The sequence below is a fragment of the Leptonychotes weddellii genome, unplaced genomic scaffold, assembly GCF_054177405.1.
Source record: "Leptonychotes weddellii isolate Sample4059 unplaced genomic scaffold, ASM5417740v2 HiC_scaffold_5275, whole genome shotgun sequence".
NCBI classification, from domain to species: Eukaryota; Metazoa; Chordata; class Mammalia; order Carnivora; family Phocidae; genus Leptonychotes; species Leptonychotes weddellii.
In genome coordinates, this window is record NW_028020424.1 from 1,167 (window position 1) to 11,069 (window position 9,903).

The window sequence follows — 9,903 nt, forward strand, 5'->3', positions numbered from 1 at the left end:
TTCTTTAAATTTTTTTTTCCTGGAATAACATCTTGTTGCTGAATGGTCAGTCAGCAGAAGTGTGTGTGGTTTTATTTATTTATCTATCTTGGGGGTCTTTATTTGGACGTTTAACCCCCCTCTATTTTTAGTCCCTCATTTCATCCCTTCCATCTGTATCCTGTGCATCAAGACTCCAAGCTTTGGCTTTATCCTGCTGCATCAGTTACCACTGTTAAAAAGAAAACCATAGGCTCAAAATGGCATCACTTGGGCCAGGCTGAGTCACCAAACTGGGGCTTAAAACCTAACCTAACTGCAGATTCAACCTCCCCCAGAAATAGAACTTAACCTGTCAATCAGAAATTTTCTGAGCAGCACCAATGATATAATTTGTCACATGGGCCCTCTCTATTCCCCAAAAAAGGAAGATGAAGTAATCCATCTAAAAAGGTCCCCTGCCCTTCTCCCTAAGGGAGGGTGACTTTGCCTGAAACAATCCTTTCTTTTCTTTTGCTAGTAACTTTCTTGCCCCATTCTCCTTTCTTTTTATTTTTTTTAATGAAATATAGTTAACACACAATGTTACATGAGTTTCAGGTGTACAACATAGTGAATCAACAATTCTATCCATTATACTATGCTCACCACAAGTGTGGCTACCATCTATCATCATACAATGCTACTGCAATATCATTGACTATATTCTTTATGCTGTGCCTTTTATTCCCGTAACTTATTCATTCCATAATAGGAAGCCTGTATCTCCCATTCCCTATACCCATTTTGCCCATCTCCTACCCCATCCTCCTTTCTATAGAAAGCTTCCATTTCATACAACTTCTTGAAACTCCCCTTTATTTGCTAGATGGGATGCTGCCCAATTCATGAATCACTTAATAAAGCCAATCAGATCTTCAAATTTACTCAGTTGAATTTTGTTACCACCACTCATCTTCCATCTATATTCCACCTTGCAGAATTTTGTTGAAATCTCTCACCCTCTGATGGATTCTCCTGCTCTTGTTATGGGTTTATATGTTCTTTTTATTCCTTCACCATCATTTTGGTGGAGTCTTGAGGAAAGGAGATAAAAACACATATTCAATTTTCCACCTTTAATAAGACTGCTTAATTTCAAAAGTATTTGTGTTACAAACTCCCCTCCTATCCTTGTATATTTGGTCTTGTGAACAGTATAAATTTTCTAGAAGAGTAAAGAAGTGTTTCTGTATATTATGGGAGTAAGGTTCACATAACCTTGGGTGGTTTAAAGTATCCTACTGAGTGATCTGGACAAGGGGAAGTACTAAAGATACTTACGGCACTGTGAGATAAACTCTCTCTTCATGACTTCAGAAGCCTGGTTACTCATTTACAACTGGGATAAGAGAAATGTTCAAATAACTAGAGAAGTTCTATAAAACACTTGTTAAGTTTTTATTCTACTACCGAACCATGTTCCCATAAACCTCTGGTTACCTCTAAATTTCCAACATCTGGAAGAGAACAAGCTATGGTATCACGCAGCCAGCCCCTCCTGCATCCTACTCACTCAAAGAATTTCCCCTTTGAGCAATTATAACATTGGCTGCTTACTCATACCAGATTCCTTACAATTGGCTGGGACTGCAAATAAAACGTTGTTTGCCTATAATGAGGTCAATAAGCTGCTACATAAATGCACACAAGTTCCCAGTCTTAAAACGACACGAAGCATTTGCTATCTTCTTTCCTTTTATTATTTTCATGTGAAACCTGGAGAGTAAACATCCGCCCTGGCCAAAAGAAAAGGTCTTTGAAGGGAGGAAAAAAAAAAACAACCCTAAAATGGGTCTACTGAGTTCTAAAAACCCCGAAACCAAGCAAGCCCGGATTCTTCTTTTGGGACTTGACTCAGCTGGGAAGTCTACCCTCCTTTACAAATTAAAGCTTGCTAAGGATATTACGACCATCCCAACAATAGGTTTCAACGTGGAGATGATCGAGTTGGAAAAGAGTCTTTCACTCACAGTCTGGGATGTTGGAGGACAGGAAAAAATGAGAACCGTGTGGGAGTATTACTGTGAGAACACCAATGGGCTGATGTATGTTGTGGATAGTACAGACAAGCAGTGACTGGAAGACTCCAGGAGAGAGCTGAAGCACATTTTGAAGAATGAACACATTAAAAATGTGCCTGTTGTCCTGTTAGCCAACAAACAGGATGTACCTGGAGCTCTGACTGCCGAGGACATCACCAGAATGTTCAGAGTGAAGAAGCTCTGCAGTGACCGGAACTGGTATGTGCAGCCCTGCTGTGCCATCACCGGGGATGGACTGATGGAGGGGTTCAGGAAATTGACTGGATTTGTGAAAAGCCACATGAAATCAAGAGGAGACACTTTAGCATTCTTTAAGCAGAACTGAGGTCCAAGCAGTGACGTATTGGTGAAATTGAAAGGGTAATTTTTTTCCTATGCCAAGTGAGAAAAGCAAGTTGCCGAGTTAGCAAACTTTTCCTAAAAGGTTATCTCACCTAAATTCAGCTAAAAACTTAGAATAATATCTAGAAAATATTATTTTTGGCCAGGCACTTTAGTAAACTATGTGGTAATGATAGTTGAGAATAAAATCTTACAGTTTTGTGCATGTTGGATAAATAAGAATAATTGTGTTTGGGACCAAATAAATTATTGCTTTATTGTTTTTATATGACTACTAGAACAAAATTTAAGTGAACTGCTAATAGGGTCAGAATTCTTTCAGATGGTTTCCAGCTGTTACAGTATTGAATTTCTACCACACTCCTATGGAACAGCCAGTAAAAAAATAGAACTTTAAATTATGGCGAGGAAAAAGTTTGGTGTTAACACCTTGTAGATCCCTATGCCTTAAATGAAGTTTTTTTCTGGATTCCTGCCAACTCTTTGAAATCTATTGCTGGGAACTTCCTACAGTGAGTCAAACAAGGAACTTCAGGCTGTTAATTGCCCAGAAACATAGGAAGAAGTTTATACCTTAAAGTTCTGGGGATCAGGGTAGCTAGCTCCTTAGAGTTTAGGGCGAGGCCTGGGTTTTGCTCAGCTTGAGGTTATAGCCCCAAGATGGGCTTATGTAGAATTCGGTGGAACAGTCATTACTTGGGAATATATGTACAGCTCACTGCACTGATCAAACAGGAACCAGAGCCAGACTTTAATCTCAGAGTCTTTGCAATTCACAGGAGGAAACAACATAAAGCTAGTAGCTAGAATAGGGCAATAAGTACTATGTGCTATAACAGGAGCAACTCTTTTCTGACCTGGGAAAAAAGGAAGTGCTTCATGCAGGAGGTAGTCTTTAAGAAGGTCCCCAACTCCTAGGGACTCATGAAGGTGGAGGTTAGTCACTGGAAGTTCCCATCACTAGAAGACCCTAAAGAGCCACTGTTGGGGAGGGGAGAAGGAACTGGGGATTGAATTGGAATGCCCCTGACAGGCATCAAACTCCCAGGAAGGTCCTGGTGCTAACAGATGACACTTTCTTCCTGCCCCACCTCTAACAAAGCTCATTTGGGCTAGAAGAAGCATGCCTCAAGCCCTGACAGCAGCCCCTGGGGCTCCAAATCTTAAGGTCACAGAAGAAAATAAATGTTCAAGGGTGCTAGCCCCTGAATTCCTCTCATGGTTTCCTTCTCTCGCCCTAGCCATGATCTTGATAGCAAAGATCTGAGTGCTGCATGGTAGGGATTCAAATATAAAGTAGACATACACATGGTTAACAGTTACCATTGGTTGAATGCTTGTCTGTGCCAGGTGTTGTGTAATCGCTTTCATTCATCTCATTTAATGCTGACAACTGCCTTGAGAGAAATTAGCATTATTATGTCAATTTTACAGAGGAGAGTACTGAGACTAAACAAGGTAACAACAATAACAACCACACAAAACCTACTTTGTATTTTAACTGAGGAGTGGCAGAGTCAAGATTCAAACTCATCTGTCTAACTTCAGGGCCAGTACTGTTACTTGTCATATTGTTCTGTTAATAAGGTATGGTGTCTGTTTTCTATGAGCTTATTATACACAATCAAGAATAAATCCAAGCTAAGGGCACCTGGCTGGCTCAGTCAGTGGAGCATGCGACTCTTGATCTCTGGGTTTTAAGTTTGATCCACACAGTGGGTATAGAGATTACTTAAAAAAATAAAATAAAATCTTCAGAAAAAAAAAGGAATAAATCCAGGCTAAATTAAAAATAAAACTACCATTTGATCCAGCAGTCCTACTACTGGGTATATATCCAAAGGGAATGAAATCACTACCTTGAAGAGGTATCTGCACTTCCATATTAATGGCAACATTATTCACAATAGTCAAAATGTGGAAACAACCTAAGCATCCATCAGTGGATTAATGGATGAATGGATAAAGAAAATGTGGTATGTATACACAATGAAGGCCACAAAAAAGGGAAATCCTGGTCTCTGTGACAACATGGATGAAATCAGAGGGCATTATGTTAAGTGAAATAAGTCAGACACAGAAAGACAAATATTCTGTGATTTCACTTTTATGGGGAATCTAAAACAGCCAAACTCACAGAAACAGAAAGTGGATTCGTGGTTAACAGAGGCTGGGGATGGGGTAAGGGGAAATGGGGAGACATTTGTAATAGGGCACAAACTTTCAATTATAAGATGAGTAAGTTCTGAGGATCTAATGTACACATGGTGACTATAGTTAATAATACTGTATTGCATACTTGAATTTGCTAAGAGAGTAAATCTTAAGCATTCTCATTAAAAAAAAGTAAGGAGGATGTGTTAATTAACTCAATTATGGGAATCCTTTTACAATGTATATCAAATCATCACATTGTGCACTTTAATATATTACTATATATGTAATACATATTACAATTTTATTTGTCAATTATACCTTAGTAAAGCTGGGGGGAAAATAAATGCAGGCCAACATATAATACTTCTATATTAAGAAGGTTCTTTGAGGGGTACCTGGCTCAGTGGGTTAAGCATCTGACTCTGCTCAGGTCATAATCTCAGGGTCCTGAGATCAAGCCCTGCGTCAGGCTCTGCGTTCAGCAGGGAGTCTGCTTGAGATTCTCTCCCTCTCCCTCTGCTCCTCTCTACCCACCCCCCCAATAAATAAATAACATCTTAAAAAAAAAGAAGGTTCTTTGAAAAAACAAGCCAGACAGAATAAATTAAGTGCAATAACAGAGATATAAGAAACATGCTGAGAGACTGGCAAAAAAAGTTTCTGATTTCAGGAAGATCTCAGCGGGGATCTTCAATGTTAAATGCTTGGTAGTAGTTTTGCCTAAGTTCCACAAAATTATTAAAACCACATTAAAAAATGCATCCTCTCTTACCATTTTCCCTATGTGGTTAAAAAAAATCTTCCCAATAATCTTAAAATCAGGAATCACTAACTTACGTCTATAGGAAATGTCTGAATAGAAAACGTCACCTGGTGGTCCTCAGTATTTTCTTATTCTGAATTAAGTGAAGCCCTTGTGGCCTAGTCTTAGCATAATGTAAAATTAAAAAAAAAAAATTCCCCCAAATATAAAAATCAATTAAAATCTTCACTTGAGAAAGCTCTAGCTGTGGGTAGTGGGTGTGCTGGGCAGATACATTCTTAATGTAAGAGCAAAAGTTACAAAGTAGCTTTTCCTACGTCATTTCATCATCTCCCCCAGATGGCAGCTATTCCTCAAAGTCTCTAGCAATCTTGTCTGAGAAACTTGAACATTTCCATGCTTTTCCCCTTTCTTCCCTGGGGTCCAATCTATTTTTTTTCATCAGTCACTTGCTTTCGTTTCAATGTACATTTTACCAATCTTTCCTTTCTTTGGCATTTCCCTCCAGCTTTCCCTAGCATGCTCCTCTTACCCTCAACACACATACAAACACATACCTATACACTCTTCATTCTGATTCACCTAATAAAGCCCCAAATTGAGGGTAGGGGAAAAGATGAGGTGCACAAAAGCAAAATATTCCTTAACAGGCAAGGGGAAAGAGGTTGGGAATATTCATGCCTTGATATTTATTACTGTCACTCGTCTTATTCTCTGTTATCTATACATAACAAGGCAAAACTTTTAATTCATCAAAATAGCACACTGCCATGGATCTGTAGCAAACAAAAGCACATCACTTCTGAAATGTTCCTTCCTTAAAGACTTAAAACTGTGAAAGGTAAATATCAGTTAAATATTTTGATCTGATTTTCTAAGTATTCTCAGGTGGAAAAAAAATCCCAACGGGGTCTAAGAATAAAGAATGACAAATAAATAAAGCATCAGCAGTGACTAATATATGTTAAAATTAATTGGTCAATTAAAAAAGCTGAACATCACTATGTTCTGATGGTGAACAATTTGGCTTTTGCCAAAACAAGAAAGACCGGGAATTTCAGAGTCCTGAAGTTCTTGTACCTTATGGGCGGTACTGGAGGACGATCTGCAGAGGCTTCAGTGTGTTGAGTATGTGAAGGGAGAACCCAAGAAACGGTATATCTGTCATGCTTCTCAAAGAGTTGGCCTGCTCTTGTATGCATGAACTCTCCAGAGGGAAAGAGGGAGAATGGAGAGACAAAATGAGAGAGAGTGAGAGAGAGAGAGGCAAAGGACAGACTTCTCCTTTGGTAGTGCTAATGTGTACTTTAACATAATTTGGGATTGAGTGTCACAGGGGTTTCAGTCCACCAGATGTTTAGCATAGTCTTGACTGTTAACAGATTCAGCTACTTCAAGCAGGAGAATGTGCATTTTACCTTGAAAGTGCCACACAAATATAAAAGTGAGTTATTAGATGACTTAGTATTTTCACAAACATTACCTCATTTTGTTCTCTCAAAATCTTATGCAGAGGCAAAACAAATATTGTCAACACCATTTTAAAGATATGAAGAACTGATTAAGCAGTTATTGAGCCTAGTCCTCTGATTTCCAGGATTTTTTAAAAAGTGTAATTATCATCATACAATGAATTTAACAATAATGTGGCACATGCACTTTTACCATCAAATGTCTGTTTCTGTAAGTCACACAGGACTGGCCAGAGTACTTCTTAGGCCAAAAACCTAGGAACCATCCTCCCTTTTCCCTCAGGTCTTAACATCTATCTGCAAATTCTGTCAGCTCTCCCTTCAAAATACATCTCCCTTCTGGCCATTTCTCAATCTCCATCACTACCACAAGGCCACCACTGATTCTTACCTGGGTGGCTACATTCTCCACGCGGGAGAGGTCTAAAAATGACCATCAGCTCACTTCACTGCCCTGCCTTACAAACCTTTATTCGCTTCTTACCTCATTATGGTACCTTCTTCCTGTTTCTCCCACCTCACTCCCAGAACAGCCAAATTTGCTGTTTCTCCAGCTCAGAATATGCTTTCCTCAGGTCTTCAAATGGTTCACAGCTTCATAGCCTTCAGGTCTCCAAGCAAACATGCACAGGCATTCATTCCCTGAATCCTTATCTAAATGAACCTCCTCATCCCCGCCACTCCCTACCCCCTCCCCCTTACCCCGCTTTATTATTTTACATAGAATTTATCATGGCTTTAAAGCCTATCATTTACTCATTTACTTATTGTCTCTTTCCCTCCCTAGAAGGTAAACTTCATGGGAGCAGGGACTTTGTTTGCTGTTATATCCTAGAACAGATACAGGTACAGAACATAGTGATGTTCAGCTTTAGGACACAAATGGTATTTAAAAGGTATTTGTAGAATGAATGAATGAATGAATGAATGGTCTGAACCATAAAGTGAGGTCTTGTCAGGGCATTAGGATATGTCTCAAGATGGAATATGGATCCCATAATGGAGAGATAATAGAATGGCAGATTTGGACCTAGCACACTCTCAGGGTCCTTGGGTGCAGTGTGCTGGACTGGAATGAACACAGACTTTGGAGCCACGACTAGGTGGGCATTCTGGTTCACCACTTTTTTTGGCTTTCAGGAAGTTTACTTCACCTTTCTGAGTCTCAGACTAGAATGAGACTTGAACAAGAAATAAACTTTTATTGTGTTAAAACCATGGACACTTGGAAGTTGTTACAGCCACCACTGTTTATTACCCTAAACTAGGACCATGCTTCTTGCTCCTCCCATGTGTCCCAACACACTCCTTTTCCCATGCCTCTTTTCCTCATAAATCCCCTCTTCTCGGTCTTCCTACTCATTCTAGGACCCTCATTTGATTCACCCCAGAACAGGAAAGGAAAGGGGAATTTAATTTTTCCTCAACTTTTTATTTTGAAAATTTTCAAGTCTTCAGAAAACTTGAAAGAAAAGTAAAATTAAGACAGGTGTACTTTTCACCTAAATTCACCAGTTATAACAATTTTGCCATGTCTGGGCTCTTTCTCCATCTCTCCCTCTCTCTCCAAACACAAACACACACACACACACACACACACACACACACGATTACAATCATCCTGATACTTCACACCTAAATACTTTATCATCTCTTTAGAACAGACATTCTCTCATATAAGAATACCATTATTACAAATTAAAGTTTAAGCATTAACTAAATATCATCTAATAGTCCATAATCAAATTTCCCTCCAAATAGAACTTATTTTTTTTTAAAGATTTTATTTATTTATTTGAGAGAGAGAATGAGAAAGAGAGAGCACATGAGAGGGGGGAGGGTCAGAAGGAGAAGCAGACTCCCTGCTGAGCAGGAAGCCCGATGTGGGACTCGATCCTGAGACTCCAGGATCATGACCTGAGCCGAAGGCAGTCGCTTAACCAACTGAGCCACCCAGGCGCCCTAGAACTTATTTATAGAACTTATTTTATCCAAGATCTACTGCATTTGGTTATGTCACTTTTTTAGAGTATTTTCCCTGACTTTTGCTAGTTCTTCATGACCTAAAAATTTTTGAAGGCTCTAGGCCAGATCATTTAAAGAAATGTCCCACAGTCTGGGGGCACCTGGGTCGCTCAGTTGGTTAAGTACCCATCTCTTGGTTTCTTTGGCTCAGGTCATGATCTCAGGGTGGTGAGATCAAGCCCTGTGTTGGGCTCACGCTCAGGGCAAAGTTGGCTTGAGATTCTCTCCCTCTCTCCCCCATCCCTCCCCCTTCCCTAAAATAAATAAGTAAATAAATAAAAATCTTAAAAAAAAAAAAAAAGAATGCCCCACAGTCTGAATTTGTCTGATTGTTCCTTCACAATTAAGTTCAGGTTAAACACTTTTGGCAAGAATATTCCACAGCTCAATTAAAAAAAAAAAAAAAGAATATTCCACAGCTGATGTACTTCCTGTTATATCCATTAAGAGACACAGAGTGTCAGTTTGTCCCATTATTGATGATGCTAAATTTGATTACTTCTTTTATGATAGTATCCACTAGATTTCCCCAAGGTAAAAATATAACTTTCCCCTCTGTTCTTAATAAGTAATTTGATATGAGAAGTATATTTTGAGACTGTGTGAATATCCTGTTCCCCAAAGCCTTTCTTTTATTTTTCCATAGATGCTGACTTTTATTATTATTATTATTATTATTATGTTCAGTTAGCCAGCATGTAGATGCTGACTTTAGTTTTTTTTATTATGCTATGTTAATCACCATACATTACATCATTAGTTTTTGATGTAGTGTTCCATGATTCCTTGTTTGCGTATAACACCCAGTGCTCCATGCAGTATGTGCCCTCTTTAATACCCATCACCAGGCTAACCCATCCCCCCACCCCCTCCCCTCTAGAACCCTCAGTTTGTTTCTCAGAGTCCATAGTCTCTCATGGATCGTCTCTCCCTCCGATTTACCCCCCCTTCATTCTTCCCCTCCTGCTATCTTCTTCTTTTTTTTTTTTAAACATATAATGTATTATTTGCTTCAGAGGTACAGATCTGTGATTCAACAGTCTTGCACAATTCACAGCACTCACCATAGCACATACCCTCC

At 39.1% G+C, this 9,903-nt stretch overlaps 1 protein-coding gene across 1 annotated transcript; it reads left to right on the forward strand.

Annotated features, from left to right (window-relative positions):
- Window positions 1–773: 773 nt before the first annotated feature.
- Window positions 774–5,201, forward strand: ARL14 (ARF like GTPase 14). Its single transcript, XM_081811062.1, is given in 1 exon segment — window positions 774–5,201. A coding segment is annotated over 1 exon segment (579 nt). The 5' UTR covers window positions 774–1,809; the 3' UTR covers window positions 2,389–5,201.
- Window positions 5,202–9,903: the final 4,702 nt, after the last annotated feature.